At 37.4% G+C, this 21,176-nt stretch overlaps 1 protein-coding gene across 2 annotated transcripts in view; it reads right to left on the bottom strand.

Annotated features, from left to right (window-relative positions):
* The window catches only part of SLC13A1 (solute carrier family 13 member 1), a 250,694-nt gene that overhangs the window by 55,662 nt on the left and 173,856 nt on the right, over nucleotides 1–21,176 (bottom strand). For both annotated transcript variants that reach the window (XM_047849259.1, XM_047849260.1), the window contains exons 8-9: nucleotides 14,789–14,940; nucleotides 1,164–1,283 (exon numbers count right to left, since the gene is read on the bottom strand). In XM_047849259.1, the coding sequence (XP_047705215.1) occupies nucleotides 1,164–1,283; nucleotides 14,789–14,940 (272 nt within the window). The remainder of the gene's footprint in view (nucleotides 1–1,163; nucleotides 1,284–14,788; nucleotides 14,941–21,176) is intronic.

The raw sequence follows: 21,176 nt of genomic DNA on the forward strand, positions 1-21,176 counted from the left end.
AAGAGGAAATGGAGAGGGAAGAATATGAGTCCTTAGGTGACGAGACTTGGAAAATTTGGGCATGGGCACGGACCACCACATGGACACAGTGCTTTGCTTTTCAAAGGAAGCACAGATAGCTGACTTCAGTCTCACCTGCTTAGGAGATAACACGTTGTTTTGTTCATAGGTCCTTAAGATTATTTAAATAGCCGATAAAGATGAATTTCAATTGTTTTGTTTTTTCAGGAAAAAAATTCTCAGGGTTTGATTTATAGCCATTTCCCCTTTCTTTGTGGAGTACTGTTATATATAAATATAAATATAAATATATATATTTAGATTTTGCCGTGGAGTCCTTCATAATTTTAAACGCTGGCTGTCATTTAAGTATTGTAACTCATTGGTACTTATGAACTACCAGCTTCAGTCCAGCCAAGGCATTATTGGCAAATTTTCCTTGAATACATGTATTTGACATTTTAGTGGCTCTTTCTTGATCAGTGTTTCTCACCTTGACTTCTAGGTGTTCACCTTGGACCCATATGTGTTAGAATTGCAGTGTTGGAAGTGATCTTACTGATAATCCAATGAAACTCCATCATTTTACAGTTGAAAACATGGAGACTGAGAAAGATCACTCATCTGGACTGTGAGAAGCCACAGTCTTTATCCCTGGTCTCCTGATTCCTAATCTAACATTCTTTCCACAGGGCACACTCTCACGGCTTTATGTGATTTTTTCAAGGATGTACTAATTTTGGTGCCAAGATGAAGCAGGAATATTGCATGCTATAGTTTAAAGTGACTAGGTAACCAGAGGAAATCCCCACATTAAACAAAAAGGAGGGACAAAACTTCTTGAAATTCCACTTTAACAAGCTGGACTGGGTCCTTACCACAAGTTCTTTATGCCCTTCCAGCTGATTAATAAATTATTAGCTTAGGATTCAAAGGAGACCAAGATAGATTTGCTTTTTACAAACTCTCCTCCACAGCCAACACTGTTTAGATAATGTTTTAGCTTATCCTTAAAATATGTGCTCGTGTGCATCAGTTTTGTAAGGAAGAGAAATGCAGAGACTCCGTGTGCACGAAACGGGCGAAAGGGCACTGGGTGAGCAGCTGAGAACTGGGAACCGAGACACCTTTAGTTATCCGATCAACATGGAATATTTACTTACTTGAATCCTAGGAAAAGCCACTGAAGCCAGATCCAGGACAAGAATAGAATAATAATAGCTGCCGGGAAGGAAAGCATAAACCAGGATCCAAAGTTAATGCAACGACATTCAGGGTAACGCCTGTGTGAAAAGACAGAAAAGTGTTCACGGGAGTGTAAAGGGAATCCTTTCTGATGGTCCTCTGGGAAGCAACACCTCACGTCTTTGCCATGCTCCCAGTCAAGAGGGAAGGTGTGGAACCTTCTCATCATTAAGTACGGCAGTTGGTTTTACCTCTTACCTCTTGTCCTGAATCTGTAACTGTGTGATTATTGCTGCTTCCCTCACAAGCAAGGGTGGGTATGTTATGATTTTTGTTCCCTTTGTTCAATGTGTAAGGAAGTGCTTGGGAAAGCTGGCACAGTGTCCACACTCACTAAATGCACAAGAAATGGGTATGCATGGGTATATGTGCCTGGTTCTCAGCACTCGAATCATCGGTATGTGAGCGAGGAAAGACAAACAGACTTGGGAACAGATGAAAATTAACTTCATGGAACCTAAATTGGTAGCTGGCATCCCAGGCACTTAGGAAGGGACTCTGATCCATCCATATTGTCTTCTATAGCCGTTTCCCCTCTCTTCTGTCTGCCCTGAAGAAACTACAACCATCTTGCCAGGCCCTTCTTAGAATTAGACAGTGCTTTAGGGCTCAGCCAAACAGAATAAATCTGGACCAGATAAAAATGACTAAAAGTTCTGCGGAAAACATGAGCTCTTCCTTTATTTCTCCTAGTTATTTTCAGCTTTTCAATCCACATAAACACAAAACAATAATAAAAAAAGTTGGGGGAGGGGAGGAGTCAGAGACAAGCACAGTTTCTTTGGTAACCTCACATTTATTCTTCAAAAATGTAGTATAAATTCCAAGTTAATTCTCACATAGTTATCTATTTTATGACAGAGGAGGGAAAAACAGGAAATTTGAGAAATAGTTTCTTTGCTTTTTTTCTTGACACAGTGACTTTGGAACTTTGGAAAGTACAGAAAACACACAGAAGCAATAAAGACACTGTTAACCTATTTTTATTATTTTTGAAATGATAAAATATAGAGAACTTTATAGAAATGATAGACTTTTATATTCTTGTTCTATTTAAATCACGCTTTGTATTTTTCCATTTAAAAAAGGTCATGTAAATAAATGAAATGTTTCACACTATAGCCATCAACATAAGCCACATTTTTCTATTTTATAAAGTGTCTCCTCTATTTTAAGATGGTTGCTAAGTAATGCAAAGACTTAAAAAAAAAAAAAAGAATGGGTTTTTAAAACTCTAGATTTCCAGTGTTTTCTACCATTACTTTGAGGTTATAAAAAAATTGCTCTACATCCTAGATTTATCAGGAGCAAGTTGGGATGATCATTATCTATCATGAAGAGATCCAAAGCTTAGCTTACACATTTATGCAATTAGAAATGACCAAGGGTAAGTAAGAAATGCTACAGAATACAGAGAATTGATGAATGGAAAAATGCTATATCATGTCCATGAGCTTCTACTAAGAATTGCTAAAAATGTTTGCTGTCTTCAGTTGGAAAATTCAATAAGGACGAAAAGGCTTATTCTTATTTCTCATCAGTTTATTAGACTTGGGTTACAGGTTGATGGCTTATGCTATTCTGTTCAGCCTAAAGGCATTTAGAAATGCTGCCAGAATTAGGTTCAAACCAGCACCCCAAACCCCATTTCATCTCTCACCGTCTGTAGCTCATACTTTGAAATCAGGCTATATTGTTCTCCTTACTCAGTCCTCTAAAATTTAACTGGGGGCGCCTGGGTGGCTCAGTAGGGTAAGCATCTGACTTCGGCTCAGGTCATGATCTCACGGTTTGTGAGTTTGAGCCCTTGTCCGGCTCTGTGCTGACAGCTCAGAGCCTGGAGCCTGCTTTGGATTCTGTGTCTCCGTCTCTCTCTGCCCCTCCCCCACTTGTGCTCTGTCTCTCCCTATCAAAAGGAAAAATGAACTATTGGACCACATGAAGATAAAAAGCTTCTGCACAGCAAAGGAAACAATCAACAAAACTAAAAGGCAACCAACGGAATGGGAAAAGATATTTGCAAATGACATATCGGACAAAGAGCTAGTATCCAAAATCTATAAAGAGCTCACCAAACTCCACACCCGAAAAACAAATAATCCAGGAAAGAAATGGGCAGAAAACATGAATAGACACTTCTCTAAAGAAGATATCTGGATGGCCAACAGGCACATGAAAAGATGCTCAACATCGCTCCTCATCAGGGAACTACAAATCAAAACCACACTCAGATATCACCTCATGCCAGTCAGAGTGGCCAAAATGAACATATCAGGAGACTGTAGATGCTGGCGAGGATGTGGAGAAACGGGAACCCTCTTGCACTGTTGGTGGGAATGCAGACTGGTGCAGCTCCTCTGGAAAACAGTGTGGAGGTTCCTCAGAAAATTAAAAATAGACCTACCCTATGACCCAGCAATAGCACTGCTAGGAATTTACCCAAGGGAAACAGGAGTACTGATGCATAGGGGCACTTGTACACCAATGTTTATAGCAGCACTCTCAACAATAGCCAAATTGTGGAAAGAGCCTAAATGTCCATCAACTGATGAATGGATAAAGAAATTGTGGTTTATATACACAATGGAGTACTACGTGGCAATGAGAAAGAATGAAATATGGCCCTTTGTAGCAACGTGGATGGAACTGGAGAGTGTGATGCTAAGTGAAATAAGCCATACAGAGAAAGACAGATACCCTATGTTTTCACTCTTATGTGGATCCTGAGAAACTTAACAGAAACCCATGGGGGAGGGGAAGGAAAAAAGAGGTTAGAGTGGGAGAGAGCCAAAGCATAAGAGACTGTTAAAAACTGAGAACAAACTGAGGGTTGATGGGGGGTGGGAGGGAGGGGAGGGTGGGCGATGGGTATCGAGGAGGGCACCTGTTGGGATGAGCACTGGGTGTTGTATGGAAACCAATTTGACAATAAATTTCATATATTAAAAAAAAAGGTAAATAAATGTATAAAAAAATTTTTTTAAATAAAATTTGTTTAATTGACGAGGGCCTTTTTAGAATTTTTGCCTGGAGGGAGGTAGTTCATTTAGTAAATGAAAGCCTGAAAAAGCTAAATTCTGTTTTCTTTTTGCTTTTTTTCTTTAGTATTAAGGAAGTGAACACCACACAGGACAGTGGCCTCCATGATCATAACCTTTATACTTATATTTCCAGTGAATACTTTAAGTGATAATGGAATGAATGGCATACTGTGAAGGATTAGTTTTTCACTTTTTCTTTTCCCACTTCCTCATGCCCTGTAAAGTGAAGTGACTGCAAGTATCTGCCTAAAATAAATATCATGAACTATGTTAAGTACAATTTATTCTGATAGAATGAATTACTTTTACCCAACACTTTGAGTATCTACCATGTACCAGGCACTCTTCTAAATATTGGGGATATAGTGGTGAATTAGATGGATGTAAGATAGCCTTTCATAAAGTTTACATTTTTTAAACATTTTTTAAGTTTATGTATTCATTTTGAGAAAGAGAGAGAGAGAGAGAGAGGGGGGAAAGTGGGGGAGGAGCAGTGAGAGAGGGAGAGAGGGGAAATCCCAAGCAGGCTTTGCACTGTCAGCACCGTCTGACTCAGGGCTAGATCTCACCAACTGTGAGATCCTGACCTGAGACAAAATCGAGTTGGAGGCTTAACAGACTGAGCCACCCAGGTGCCTCCATAAAGCTTACATTGAAATGAGGAGCACAGACAGTAAATAGGTAAGCATGAAAACAATCAAACAAAATAATGTAATAGAAAATTACTAGGGAGAGGAAAAAGTTTTACATACTGTGGTTAAAGAGGGTGATATTTGAAATGAGATCTAAATGGCAAGAAGGAGCCAGTCCTGTAAATAGCTGGGAAATAGTTACCTGCCCCCCACCCCCCAGAGGAAATAGCAAGTACAAAGGCCCTGAGGTAGGAATGAGTGCAGAATGTTTGAGGATCAGAAGGCCAGTGTGGCTGTGGGTAGTGAGCTAAAGTTAGTGGCATGAAATAAAGCCCAAGAAGTAGCCAACAGCAATCAGATCAAGTAACACCTTGTAGGCCATCAGAAGGAATTTGAATTTTAGCACAAACGTAATCAGGAGTAATTGGAACATAATAAATAAGTTAGTGACATGATCTAACTTAAAGTCTATGTAAATTTGTTATTTACATAAAGCACGTTGGTTAGATGGATCCTCAGGATTGAAGGCAACAAGAGTGGAAGCCAAGTTGTAGTAGGCAGAACTCCAAAATGACCCACAAGATTTCTGTGCCTGGTATACATGTTTTGTATAATCTTCTCTCTTCTGTGTGGGAAGAACTTGCATATAAGGTGGGATTTCATTCCTGTGATTAGGTTCTTTTATGGAAAAAGTGAAGGGATTTTGCAGTGGTAATCAAGGTCCCCATTAATTTTTGAGTTAATCAAAAGGGAGATTATCTTGGGTGGATCTGACTTAATCAGGTGAACCCTTAAAAGAGAACCTTTCCGGGGCGCCTGGGTGGCGCAGTCGGTTAAGCGTCCGACTTCAGCCAGGTCACGATCTCGTGGTCCGGGAGTTCGAGCCCCGCGTCTGGCTCTGGGCTGATGGCTCAGAGCCTGGAGCTTGTTTCCGATTCTGTGTCTCCCTCTCTCTCTGCCCCTCCCCCGTTCATGCTTTGTCTCTCTCTGTCCCAAAAATAAATAAACGTTGGAAAAAAAAATTAAAAAAAAAAGAGAACCTTTCCTGCTGGCCTAAAGAAGTAAGCTTTCCTATTGCCAGAGGAAGGGGCCATGTGTCAAGGACCTAGAGGTAGCTCTAGAAGTTGAGAGTGACCTCACGCCAAAACTTAGCAATAAAATGGGCACGTCAGTAATTCAACCACAGGGAACTCAGTTCAGGCCAGTAACCTGAATGATCTTGGAATAGGGCTCTAACCTTTTGTGGAGATTAGAGTTCCAGCTGTCACCTTGATTTTTAGCCTGGTGAGATCCTAAGCAAGGTTCTCAGCTAACCTGTGCCTAGACTCCTGACCCACAGAAATTATGAGGTCACAAATTCATGCAGTTTTAGGCCGGTTAAGTTAATGGTAATGTGTAAAGTAGCAATATAAACCAAATACACAGGGAAATTTATTAGAAGACAAAAGAAGTTTGGCAGAGGAGTAGGGTAGAATGGGAAATAGAGTAGATTTTAGCTGAAGTCAGATTGGTAGCAGTGAAGATGAGAAGACAATTGATTTTAAACATATTTGGGACAAAATGCGGAGGAATGAGGAAGAGGTGCCGTTTATTGAAATGAAGTCTGAGGAGAGAACAGGTTGGCAGATGGGTAAGGGAATGGAGGGTCAAAAATGCTGCTGTGGGCATGTTAATCAAAGACGTCCCTTAGTTTTCCAAGTGGTCATGTTGGATGGGCAGTTAGATAGATGAGTCTGAAAATGAGAGCAGCGGGCGGTTAGAGATAGAAAAGAGGTCGTTGCCAACATACAGGTGATATTGTAAACCACAGAAATGGGCGCGATAATTTCAGGAGTAAATGGAGATAAAAGGAAGAGGGAACGCACCCTGGGGCATCTAGAGGTCAGGCAGAGGTTTAGGAATGAGCAGATGAGCTAAGCACATTTCATTCTAACACAAATCCTGTGAGGAAAGCATTATATATCCATTTTACACAGGAAGACACTACGTCTCATAAGGTTAAATGGATTGTTCAAGGTCACAGATTGTACAGTCAAGCAGAATTTTCAACCCAGAAGGGGGGTTTAAAATACACTGTCTTTTCATTAAGGCATAGTGTCCTCAACTCCAGTCCCCAGGTGAAAATAGAAAGCTCCATATATACTGCAAGATATCCGTAAGCCAGGGCACAAACTTTATGTCTAAGGACATTTTAGAACACCATAGAAATGATTTCACCATAGCAGAGATGTGCTTTGCCCTGAAGCCTGTGTGCCCATCATTGTTGAAACTCAGGAAGATAGTGTTGTTGTTGCAGTTCTCATGCCCAACTACAGAATGATGAATAGCATTAATTCTAATGAAATACACAGAAATTGTCTCAAAAGAATGGATGTACTTGTGGAAATTTACAGCCTTGAAACAAATTTTGGCCTTTAGAGCACTATACGCTGTGTCCATGCTGATTATAGTCCTTTTGATTAATGACTGCTTTGATTATTTGAGTCAAAGCCACTTTTCAGTTCTGTATTGGTATATTTGCAGACATTTCTTTTCAAATATTAACTACTTGTTATTCAGGAACCAAGCTTATATTTCTAATAGGAATAGCAAAAGTAAAGTAAACAGCATCAACTGCTAGCATTATTGGCAATTTCCTATGTGCCAGGCCCTCTTGCTAAGAGCCAAGCATGCATTATCCCACTTAATCCTCATAGTAATAAGTTCTAGTATCACCCCCATTATACAGAGGAAGAAACTGATGATGTTCACAGAAGTTAAGCTAATATATGGCAAGACTGCAATCTGAGCCAAGGTCTGAGTGCAAACTCTGCAATACCCAAATTTCTTCTATGGTACTTGCCAGAGAACTTATTTCTGAGAAATATAATTGCTCAATTCTCCAGGAAAAAATCATGGTAACTTCTGAAGGTAGCTATTGTTAGGTAACTGGTTTACCTTCTCCCTCTATAATTAGCCAACAAGAAAGGTTAGGAAGGTGGGTACCAATAAACACATTTGAATTTAGGGGACCTATAAACACATTTATTTTACAATTTCTTAGTTTGTGAACCACAGTAGTTATAATTTAATATGTAATTAGTAACAACGACTGTGCTAATTGTTCACAATAAAAGTTCCTTCCATGCTCTTTGTACACCCACATATTACACAGCTGCCACCCACAAGCTGAATAATATTCTTTGATAATCAACAAGTTATGAAATTTTACTTCCATTTTAATCTGGTAGATTTGCGTTTTGGGTTTAACTAATAGCTGTTCTATTTGTTAAATAATATCGATGCATCAAAACTAGTTTGCTATGACAGCAGTAATTGCCTCTAATAATATTTCCCTCAGTAGCATAATTTTAATATCAAAAAATTATTTAGTTATTGAGATGATTCCCAAGAACAATAAGCACTTCATTTATATCTTGGTAGAGTTCATCTCAGCTGATGATTATCGATCATCTACCTGTGCCCCTTGTGTGCTAAAAGAATAAGACAATGATTCATTCAGACTCTATAAGTCTGAAAATCATCAGGGGTGATGGTTATGCATAAATGTAGATGAGACACGCTTATAGAGATGTGAATACAGTTTATGATCAGAGGAGATGGGAATGGTGGTATAGGAGTAACTGAACGAGTTTCAGATGAAAGAGCATCCACACAAGTAGAGAAAGAAATTGACACAGTTGGCAGGCCTTTTAAGAACCGGAGTAGGAGGAAATGGGTTAATTACAAGGTGGTAGATATTAACAATAATTGTCAGGGAATGAGGAGATTGGGTGATGACTGGAAGTATTGTCAGTGGAGCAGAATGGAATGAGGGTCAGGCAGAGAATGCTGATCAACCAGGATTTACCTAACAGAGAAGCTAATAAAAATCTCACAAACCTGTAAGGTAGTAACAGGAAGTAGGAAGACGAAAGAATATTTCCAAAACGCTCTATTCCAAGGATTAGTTAAGGATAATGGTGAATTAATCACAGAGGAGCCAGAATTTAGGTACCACTGGTGCTAGATTCAGATTAAGAATGCCAAAAAATGGCACACTTTATAGTTGAGTTAGGGAATTAGCTTCATCTGGTTAGTATTATTCTGAAAATCACCTCCCAAGCTATACATCAGCTCATGACAACAAGGGAATGGTTCAGTCTAACTAGCCACACACTTAGCTTTGCAACTATTTCAAATGCCACTTGCTATGTTTGCATGCTTACATTAAAAAAAAAAGAAAACGCCACCCATGAATGTGAAGACTGATGTAGTTTTTCTTGCTACTGGCAGCAAACTTGTGTTTTTAGAATTTTGCCATCTTGGCACCCTCACATAATATGGTCTGTGAGGCAGTGAGACTGCAGAATAGAAAGAGCACTAGGCCTTGGGCCATCTGTCTTCATCTGGCTGTTCCTCCATTGACTAGTGATCATCAATTGCTTAAAGTCTCTGAGCCTCAGTTTCCTCATCTGTGAAAGGAGGGAACTGTACACATGCTCTGAAATTCCTCTGTCTTCACTTTTTCTCTTCTTACCCTCATTATTACTCAAGAGGATGTGTACTTCTTTTCCAAGACTAACATTTCGACTCTTGTTTCTAATTCCATTCTGCTTCTACCTGACTCTTGGCCAATCAATCTCCTCCTCTCTCTTTTTCAAAATGTCACACATCTCTTTTACAGTTTCCTTCTCCTGAGTGTAAAACAAAACTGACATCTCCCTTGTTCCAAGAGAACTCTCTACCTCTGGTCACACCATGCTTGTTCTTTTTTTCTTTGCTTTGTCAAACTTGAAAGAACCATTTAAGTTAGCTGCTTTCCCCTCCCCACTATTTACTCACATCTTAACTCTCTGCAGTCTAAATTTGGTCCTCCCTCCCATGTGTCTTCTTGGGGGACACTGATAAGAATCAAGCCTTTTCTTAGCCATCCTCCTCCTTGACCCTTCTACCACACTGCTGGTTCCTGAGTCATCCTCCACTTTGAAAATGGTCTTATTTGGCTTTCAAAACACCACATGCTCCTGGTTCTCCACCTACTCTGATAAAATTTTCTCATCTTTTTTTTCAACACTACTCAAGAGTCTATCCATGTCTTGATTCTTTTAACTTTTTTCTCCCTTTGTAACCATTTCTACATCCAAGATTTTAATTTCTGTGTGTGTGTGTGTGTGTGTGTGTATGTGTGTGTGTGTGTATACATGTGTGTATGTGTGTGTGTGTGTATGTATGTATATATGTCCCTCAAATTAAAATTTTTTTTAATGTTTATTTATTTTTGAGTAAGAGAGAGAGACAGAGTGCAAGCAGGGGAGAGGAACAGAGACAGGGAGACACAGAATCTGAAGCAGGCCCGAAGCGAGGCTCGAACCCACGAACCAGGAGATCCTGACCTGAGCCAAAATCAGACACTCAACCGACTGAACCACCCAGATGCGCCAGCCCTCAGATTTTAAACTAACTTCAACGATGCGTTTGCAAATGACTACTGAAAATCTTGTGGACAGGGTCTTAGCAGGCCATGTTAATACATCTAAAATCAAATTTATTAATTTCTCCAATGAACCGAGAAATTCATGGCATCACTACCTACTTATCCATATTGGCAAAAATTCCCAGAGTTGCCCTAACCCCTCCTTGCCCATAAATCCTCACACCTAATTACTCACTCTTCCTGTCTGTACATACAGTGTCCTGAGTCTAAATCCTATCACTTCACAACTAGCTTAGTTTTGCCCTTATCGTCTGTTAGCACTTTGGTAATAGAATCCTAATTGGTCTTCTATCCTCAGACTCTTAGAATGCCAATCAATCTGCACATTGCTGTTCTAAACAGTGCCAAAAAATACACGGATTATTTCACTGCCTCCCTAAAAACATGATTACAAACTTTTTGTGTTTTGGTTTTATGAATTATTTGCATTCATTTTCTTCATAAACATGCTATTTACCTCTTTTAAGATTGGGTCATGCTGTATAGACAAGTTTTCTCTAGTGATCCTGGCCGTGTACACAGCTACACTCCTCTGTTAGAGTGAACGTTCAATTATGTTTCTAGGGAGGTAATTGTTTAGGGAGACAGACGGGGGTTTGAATGATCTTGGTTTGGACCTCAGTCTGCTATACAAACATCCACTTTCTTGACTCTAGTAATAATAACAAACATTTACAGAGCATATGCTCTGTGCTAGGCACTTTTTAAAGTGTTATTTATTTATTTATTGTAAAACTCTAAACAACTCTCTAAGAGAGAGACCTTATTATCATCCCCATTTCTCTGGGAAGGTAACAAGCTTAAAGAGAGTAATCTGTCCAAGATCACCTCGTTTGTAAATGGAAGAACTGGGATTTCAACACAGACATTTTAAGTCTAGAGCCTATGCTTTACTCCCCAGTATATGCCACCTTCACAGCAAGGATATATAGAGTATGTGTGCACTAAAACGTATGTAAAATTTCTGACACGAATTCAATACATGTCACCTAACTTCTCTCCTATATGTCAAAACCAAATGTTATTATGTTTTAAAAATTTTAAAGGTTTTCACATATGCATGTTTTGTCTAGAAAACCAGATGGAATTTCGAAGTTTCCTGACAAGTTTTATTTTTTGCATTCTCCAGAAGAATTCAAAACAGTGCCTTGCACATTGTCAGTCCTCAACTAATGTTTGTTGACTGAAGAGTGAAGGAATAAAGGTTTGTTTTATTTGCACTGAATGAAATTTAGCTTTCTCAGAATTCATTGTTCTTCCATTCTTTGTGCAAAGAAGAGAATAAAAGACACTATATATATGTATATATAAATATACTTATAAATATATTTATATGAATATATAAAATACATATAAATATATTTTGTATCTATAAGTGATAGATGGAGAGATGGATAAAGGCTTTGAAATGTGTTATCCATTCTCCTCTTCCCATTGTTTGTAAGATGGCACCTTTCTCTAGAAGTAAATGGTAGGAAATCATGGATTCTTAGGATTCATGCACCTTTGGAGCTGGGCGAGATCCAAAATTAAATTGCACAAAATCACTGTTGGTATTGCTTTAAAAAAGATGGCAAGCGGTGTCAAGAGGATAAAGGTGGCATTATTGTAGTGGATTTGAAAATAAAGGGCAATTTCTGTCTGTTTCCAAAGATCTGGGCAAAGAATATAAATCCTTTTTTTTCCCCTGTAGTTTTAAGTTTCTGGAACTTTTCCTAAAGAAAGTGAATGCATTTCATTCCATTGTTGCTTTGAGATGCTGTTGTCTTTTAGGGCCAATACTTAAGAAAAAGTTAAATATCTAGTTTGTTTAATAATATCAATTATATTTTTTCACATAAGGTTGTTTTTCCCCTCTATTCTAGTATTTTCTATCAAGAAGGGGTACTCTGAGTTTCTTTCTTTTTGTGTATAATTCCTAATGTTAAAGTAAACTTTTGAAGACAAAACGTCGCCAAATTTCAAAGTACATGTTAAGCATTTTCTAAATTTAAAGAATCTTTGGCCAAATTCCCATGACTAGGAGAATTAGAAGATTAGATAATTAGGGAAAATAGTTACTGAAACATTTTGCTCAAAGTGCTACAATGCTCTCAATCTGTCATTGCAAATGACAAGGGAACAGTTAAGTAAAAGAAAATTTGGTTGATACATTGTGCAAGACTACAGACCAATGGCAAATTCAGCATAGATTACTTTACTTTAACACCATCAATTTCATGGGAATGGTAGAGGCTAGCAGTTCTCTACCACCAAGAATAAAATAATAAAATTCTGGTCTAAATTTTTAGAAAAAGAGATTTACAGAGAAGACTATTATGTGGAACCTTCTTGGGGAATTAATGAGAAAGGACAGTAGTCTAATTTTCAGAAAGACATCAAGTACATTTCCTGTCTTAAATTAGGGGATACATTGGGTAAGTCCTTTCTGAGATGGCGAATTAAAGAAGTCTCCCACTTATAAACCAAATGCCTTTTAGAAGTTTGTTTCTAAGATGGCCGTTGGGAGTATACATGATGCATGTGTAATCAGAGAAACAATAAATACACATGGAGGTCTGTGGTAGCCTGTCCTAAACCGCCCTGCCACTGTTCTTTGCACACAAGTTCTTGTTCTTTTTAGAATGGACTGTGACATTTTCTTGAATCTTGGATTTCTTGGAAAAGCTATGCATGTACAACATTTTGCAAATAATTTCAGAAAGTTTATAAAATCTGTGAATCTGCTTTGAAGTATGTAATTTTCCTGATTCTGAACCTGAATTTTCCTGTGAAAAGAGCTAAATCCTTTCCCAGAGCATCCTTAATGCTGCCCAACTTGCTGGAACTCTGACAGTTATCTGTCCTATTAGTACTTGAAAATATACCTTGGGTGTAGAAGCAGTTTGAGGCCTCACATAAAAGCATGGACTTTCAAACTATTTTTCAATAGTTCTTATAATAGCTCTTACAAATACTGTCAAGTATTTTTACATAGTTTAATTCATTTAATTCTCACAATAATCATCTGAACTGTGACTATTTTCGATAGGTAAAATTAAGTCTTGGGGAGAGTAATGCACTTTTTATTCTTCAAATTCATAAAGTAAGTGACTGAAAATTGTGGAATTAAAAATTTTTTTTATTGTTTATTTATTTTTGAGAGAGAGAGAGAGAGAGAGAGAGAGAGAGAGAGAGACAGAGTGTGAGTGGAGGAGGAGCAGAGAGAGGGGGAGACAGAGAATCTGAAGCAGGTTCCATACTCTGAGCTGTCAGCACAGAGCCCGATGCAGGGCTCGAACTCACAAGCCGCTAGATCATGACCTGAGCTGAAGTTGGACGCTTAACCGATTGAGCCACCCAAGTGCCCCAGATTGTGGAATTTTAAAAAAAGTTTATTTATTTATTTAGAGAAAGACAGACAAGAGAGCATGCACCAGCATGGGTAGAGGCAGAGAGAGAGAATACCAAGCACATCCCATGCTGTCAGCGCAGAGCCCAACGTGGAGCTTGATCTCACATGAGATCATGACCCGAGCCGAAATCAAGTGTCTGACACGTAACTGACTGAGCCACCTCGACACCCCTGATAATTGTGGAATTTTGCATCCAAGTTATCTGACTCTACTCACATATTCCCCATGTTCTGCAATGGATTAACATCACAGTTGCAGACTTATATTTAGAGTCATGAATCTGTCCTTAGAATACTTTATTACTGACATTTCTTGCAATTGCCCAATCCTTCAACTATTTTTGAATTCTAGGTAAGACTTCTGTAATTAGCACCTTTGCTCACCACTCATCTTTCAAGTTCAAATGCTAGTTCCCAAGCCCGACAAAAATTTTCCTCTGCAAATAATCCCTATTCGCTTTTGTTAACTATCATTTGCAGTATTATTTGTAATGATAAATGTTTTCCCCATTTGGCTAGAATGGTTAGCCAGGAGTTATCTCTTCTGAGCTTGCTTGGGGAATCTGTGAGCACCTACTGATTCACTATGCCCTACATATTTAACTCTTAGTAGAAGGGCAGATGTCCTGATGTCCTGATAAAAAACAAAGGAGAGTAGGGGCACCTGGGTGGCTCAGTCAGTTAAGTGTCTGACTCTTGATTTTGGCTCAGGGAATGATCTCACAGTTCGTGGGGTCAAGCTCCACATCGGGCTCAGTGCTAACAGCACAGAGTCCACTTGGGATTCTCTTTTTTCCTTTCTCTCTCTGGTCCTCCCCTGTTGTGTGCGTGCTCTCTCTTTGTCAAACAAATAAATAAACATTAAAAAAAAACAAAAACGAAGGAGAGTTAACTCAGGATAGCAATCACTGTTCCTGAATTCTCTGAATCAGTTAAGACTCACCTTCATAAGTTGCATGCTGTCTCTTTATCAAATCGACAGTTCAAAACTTTTACTTACATATTGAAATGCTCAGCGAAGATCAGGTTGGTGGAAGTACCAGTGATCGTTGTCAGTCCACCGATGGTGGAAGAGTAAGCAATACACAAGCACATAAGTTTACACATCATGTGGTCCTTCTTTGTTCGATACTTGGCTCCTGTGCCTGAATTCTGTTCAACAGAAAATAGTTTACACATCATGTGGTCCTCTTCTATTTGTCTTCTGTGTCACCAACATTTAATCATTTTCAAGTCATCTTTACAAAAGAGAAAAAGGCGGCCTTCTTAACCTTCTTCTCGATCAAACCACTGCCCTACCTCACTTTCATTTTCACAGCCGAACTACTCAAAAGAGCTGTCTACATCCACTGACTGCATTCTTACTCACGCCAATCTGGCTTCCATCTCTTCAGTCCACCCCAAGTGTGCTTGCTGTGATTATCAATAGCCTCCACATTACTAAACTCAACGGATACTTTTCAGTCTCAGTTTTGTAGACCTCTCAACAGGACCTGAAAGAGTTAATCGCTTCTTCCCGCTTGAAAACTCTTCTTAGGGCTTCTGTGGTATCTCACTCTTCTGGGTTTTCTCCTACATCTCTGCTTGTTTCTCTGTCTCCTTTGTCAGTTCATTTTCCCTCATCTTTCCTTAAAACTGGAATTTCTTGAAAACTATGTCATGGGCACCTGTCTCTTTTCACTGCAATGTTTATCCTTAGGAAATCTCATATATTTTCACTGGTTTAATGAATATAGATACACCAGACCATCAATTCTGTTCTTCAGCCCAGACTTCTCCTTTTAGACCTACATACCCAATTAACTGTTTAACATAATTTGAATGTCTTAAATAAAACCTCAATCCCAAAATGTTCAAAACCAAACTCACCATTTCCTTCCTCAAATGTAGTTCTTCTTCAGGATCACCTAATTAATCTGGTAGTATCATCATCATTATAATTACAAATACTTATAGTGTGCTTAGTGTACAATAAACACCGTTCTAAGTCAAAATTAAATAAACAACTTAATCCACTTTATTCTTACAACACATGAAGACATGAGATAAAGTTAAGTGGCTCGCCCAAGGTCACATAGTCTGAAAATGGCACACTTGGATTTTAAAGCCGTGTAGTCATGTTTTACAATTCATAACCTCAGCCACTACACTATATTGCTTGTCCTCCTTGAAAACATTCTCTTCCTCACCCTCCCAAATCATGTCAATTTTATCTACTTAAATATGTCTGGACTCTTTCGTGTTCATCTCCACTACTATCACTTTGGTATAAATCAAATCTGATTTGGCCTACTGTAATAGCCTCCTATGGGTATTTATCTATCAAGTCTTGCCTATTTGAGACCTGTCCCACACATTTCAGCCTTAAAAAAATATAGACGTATTTTTAAAATATACAAATAGAGGAATTTCCCTATTCCATACAGATAGGTATGCTATCTGTGATACACGCACTGAAAGATCTTTGGGAGAAATCACAGAAAGGAAATATTTTCTATTCACTGAAAACCATCATGGATGTGGGAATGACTTAGCATTGTAGGGTCTGGTGCATTGATTGTAATTTGCCTCTTACCTTCTAATTAACTTAAAAGTTAGCCCTCTGGGTATCTACTCTTCACCTAAAATAATTTCTAAGTGTCTCCTTTTGTCTAATATTTCCTACATTTCCTACATGGAAATGATGTGTATTTTCCACGATAAAAGCTGCCATTGAAAATTTGAAAAATAAATGGTATGTGAATAAAATAGCAAAATATCTTTAAAAATTATTATAGTGGTACAAATGAAATTTAGGGCTTAAAAATTATCTAGTTTGCTACAGAAAAGACCAAAGAGAAACCAGAAAGTGATATATAATTTGGATACAATTAAACTGATAATAAGAATGGAAACTTAAAGATGTAATGTGTATAATAATTCTCACTGACACATTAAAACTTTCAAAATTACAAAAAACACTTTCAAAACTACAAAGAAAAAACTGGATTTCATATAAAAGCTGAACTGCAAATACATGCATATATAGGTGTTTATATATGTATATAAAGCACAATGACTAAAATGCATTGGCTGATATAAAATTTTAAAAATCAAAATAGGAAAATACTAATATATTCACCATGTTTTATTCTTTATGGACTTCCCATACTTTTCCCTCTGTATAGACCTTTAAAACATACATTAATGCTACTGCACATAAGGTGATATTTATTCAAATATCATGGACAATTTAGAAACATTAAGAATTCAAGTTAAATTTAAATTCTGCAATAAATTGTAACACTAATATATCATAATACATGTTAAGGGTTAAGTGCAGGTGTTGGGAGGTGGGATGGGGTGCAACAATTCTGTTATCATCCAGTAAATGTGAACCCCATGCAGTCAGCCCTATTGTTTGATTTTGTTTTTGGTTTTTGTTTGTTTTTTTTGTTGTTGTTTTTGGCTTAGGTCATGTGATTACTGGGTCGAATTTATTGAGGAGATGATGTTATAGTAAGGGGTAAAGACTGGGTTCCAGAGAGACAGTAGTGGAGGTCAGTGGGCAGAAAACTAGAGCTGTTCTTAAAAAAATTCTTTTAAATTTAAATTCAAGGTAGTTAACATACAGTATAGTCTTGGCTTCAGAAGTAGAACCCAGTGATTCATCTCTTCCATATGACGCCTAGTGCTCATCGTGAAAAGTGCCCTCCTAATGCCCATCACCCATTAACCCATCCTCCCACCCACGTCCCCTCCAGCAACTCTCAGTTTGTTCTCCATATTTAAGAGTCTCTTATGGATACATCCCTTAAGAAAGCCTGAGACAAGCCATTAATTGAGCCAACTACTGGTACAGAAACTACAAAAACAATGGAAAGGAGAGTCCTCAGCAGGTTAGTCTTTTGCTGAAGACAGTGGTTTCAACTTGAGACCAAGGGTTGACCAAAGGGCTCAAAAGAGATTTGTAATAAGTCATTTGGACTAGAAAGTCAAGAGCATGTGTTTGCAGATATGAGGACAATAAAATAAGCACTACATTCTTCCATAAGTAGATGAGGAATTTGGTGTGTGTGTGTGTGTGTGTGTGTGTGTGTGTGTGTATGCATGTGTGTGTTTGGTGTACTTTCTCCTAAGAGTTTGGGAGGGAAAAATGATTCCTATGCAAAGAAAAGAAGAGATGCAAAACATCTAGAGGGGTGAAGCTGGAGACAGTCAGGGATAACATGGCCAGAGAAGACTTCCTGTGCTAAGAAGACCAAAGGACATTGCCATGGACATACTGTGAATGGGAAAGTGCTTGCTTTATAATGTTTCATGATGGGGGACTTACATGAATTTAAATATTCAGAATAAAGTAATTTTTATAATAAAAATATATCCACACACACATAATGCCTAGGAATAGCCCAAAATGAAAAATGTCAAAATATTAACAATAGAATTGGGGGTATCTTCTGTCTTCTTGATATTTTTTGTGTCTTCTACAATCATAAAAGAGTTTTCCCAATATATAAAAGAATTGTAGTCTACTAGTGCAGACAAGTATTTAGAGATTACGTGGTACATTTTTCAGAAGACCAAAATTCATCTTAAATGTGACATAGCTCAGAATCCATGTATCTGAGTTTCCAGTCAATTATTTCTTTTGTACCATTTGACCTTCCAGAACACTTTTTATTTATGTGTTTTTAAATCTACACCTAAGACTTTATACTTAATTACATTTCATATTGCTTTTATCATAGCAATTGTAATCTGTTTTTATTCAATCCCAATTGTTTGTTATTTCACACAAATATGACATCTAAGACCTTGTGAATGTACCTTCTACAAATTCTTCCAAGCGACAGACAAATTTTGTCTAAGACATGACCAAATGTCAATCCCATGACATCATCAAATGCGTGGTGCTCAAGGGACATTTCAGAACAGAAATCTTGCAGGTCCAGATATAACTCACTATTGCCACCTGGTGGCTATGACTGGAGATTCCAGGGGCATGTTAAACATTTCCTTCCAATCTTCCTTACTAAAAATGCATACATGAACCAGTATAGGCTAAACCAGTGGTCTTCAATCATGTGCATAATAATTCACTGGGGTGAGAGTGGTAAGAAAACGTTAGGGGTGTCCATTTACATTTAAATAATTATTGACGGCTAATTGTACAAAATCTTAGTTCTAGCTAATCATTTTCTGCTTGCTGAAGACAGCCAGTTTAAAATCTTCTAGCTCTTTTTGGGTATTTATTTGCACTTATCTTAAAAATATCCATAGGATATAATACATTTATTTCGCAGTTGTTGGCATTACAATTAAATTTCTACTATGTTAGACAATGGGAATTTCGCTTTCTTTCATAGACTTGACCACTGAACACACTCACACTTTTCACGTCCCCATTATCCTCCCATTATGACTACATGATAATTTAGAGCAGAATTCAATGTTCAGAATGCTGCCTAGAGTAGAGATGCATGAACATCTGAGCAATACGACCTATATTACTTTTCCTGTTTTGTACTTTTTCTACCCCTCCTTGTTTGCTTAATTTTCTAAGTTTTGCTTAGTTTTCTAAATAACCACCACTAAATGGCCCCAACCATTCTGTGGTTGTTTAAATCTTCTCTCAGAACAATCAAACAACATACTTAGCCTACACCAAGTATTCTACCAATTTCACTGTCTTAGAGCACTTCTTTCAGAGGCCTTCCTAACCTTTTCTAAGTCCAGTCATTTTCTTCTCTACATCTGCAAAGATCTACCTAGACTTTAGTCTATCCTCTTGCTTCTATCCATAATTTGACTGGATATTGATTTCAAGATTGAAAATAAATGTTATGCAGAATGTTGAAGGCATTTTTCCCTACTGTTTGAATTTCCAATGTTGCTATAGAGAAGCTTTTAGCCATTCATGTTTTTCATCCTTTTTAATGAATCAGTTTTTCCCTTTTCCTGATAACTTTTAGGATCTTCCCTTTTTTTCATAATATCCTGAAATATCAATAACCTTCTCAATGTGAGTGTGTTTCATCTCTTATGTTGGCACCCAGTGGGACTATTAATCATAAAAATTATATTCTTCCACTATGGAAATTTTCTTCAATTTTTGATTAGTCTTCACTCAGTCTTCTCTATTCTTTTTCTGAAATTTCCTATTATTCTCTTCTCTTGTTTCATTCTATTTTTTTCTACTAAATTTTCTATTTATGATGTAATTTCATATTTTTAAATTACATTTTATATATTTTATATTTTATTTATGTTCACATTTTATTTTTTGTCTTCTTGTTCCTCTTTTAAAGAATTCCATTCATGGATAAATTCCTAGAAACATACATTGTACCAATACTGAATCATGATGAAATAGAAAATGTCAACACACTGATTACTAGCAAGGCGATTGAGTCAGTAATCCAAAATCTCTCAACAAAAAAAGTCCAGGACTAGATGGCTTCATTGGTGAAGTCTAACAAACAGTCAAAGAATAATTAATAACAATCTTACTCAAACTTCCAAAAAATAGAAGAGGAGGGACTCTTCCAAACTCATTTTATGAGGCCAGCATTAATTACCATGATACCAAGACCATTCAAGGACACTACAAAAAAAGATAATTACATGCCACTATCCCTGATGAACATATATGCAAAAATCCTCAACAAAATCATAGCAAGCCAAATTCAATACATTGAATACATTAAAAGGATCATATACCATTATTAAATGAAATTTATTCTAGCGATACAAGGCTGATTCAACATCTGCAGCTTGTCAATGTGATACACCTCATTAACAAAATGAAGGATAAAAATATCATATTGATAGATGCAGTAAAAGTGTTTACCAAAATTCAGCCATCATTTATGATAAAAACTCTCAATAAAGTGAGTACAGAGGAAATGTACCTCAACATAAGAAAGGCCATATATGACAAGCCCACTGCTAATAACATACTCAATGGTGAAAAGCTGAAAGTCTTTCTTTTATGATCAGAAACAAAACAAGGATGCCCACTAGCACATCTATTCTACGGAGTATTGGAAGTCCTAGCTAGAACAAAAAACAAAAAAACAAAATAAAACAACAAGAGCAACAAAACAGGAAAGAAAGAAAGAAAGAAAGAAAGGGAATCCAAATTGGAAAGAAAGAAGTAAAACTGTCACTATTTGTAATGAAATGATATTATATATAGAAAACTCTAAACACTTCATGAAAAAAACTGTTAGAACTAATAAAAAAATTCAGTAACATTGCAGCAAACAAAATCCATATGCAAAATCTGTTGCATTTCTATACACTAAAATGAACTGTCAGGAGAAGCAGAAAACTATTCCATTTATAATTACACAAAATAATAAAATATCTAGAAATAAATTTAACCAAGGATGAAAAAGACCTGT

This window comes from Prionailurus viverrinus, chromosome A2 (genome assembly GCF_022837055.1).
Source record: "Prionailurus viverrinus isolate Anna chromosome A2, UM_Priviv_1.0, whole genome shotgun sequence".
NCBI lineage: Eukaryota > Metazoa > Chordata > Mammalia > Carnivora > Felidae > Prionailurus > Prionailurus viverrinus.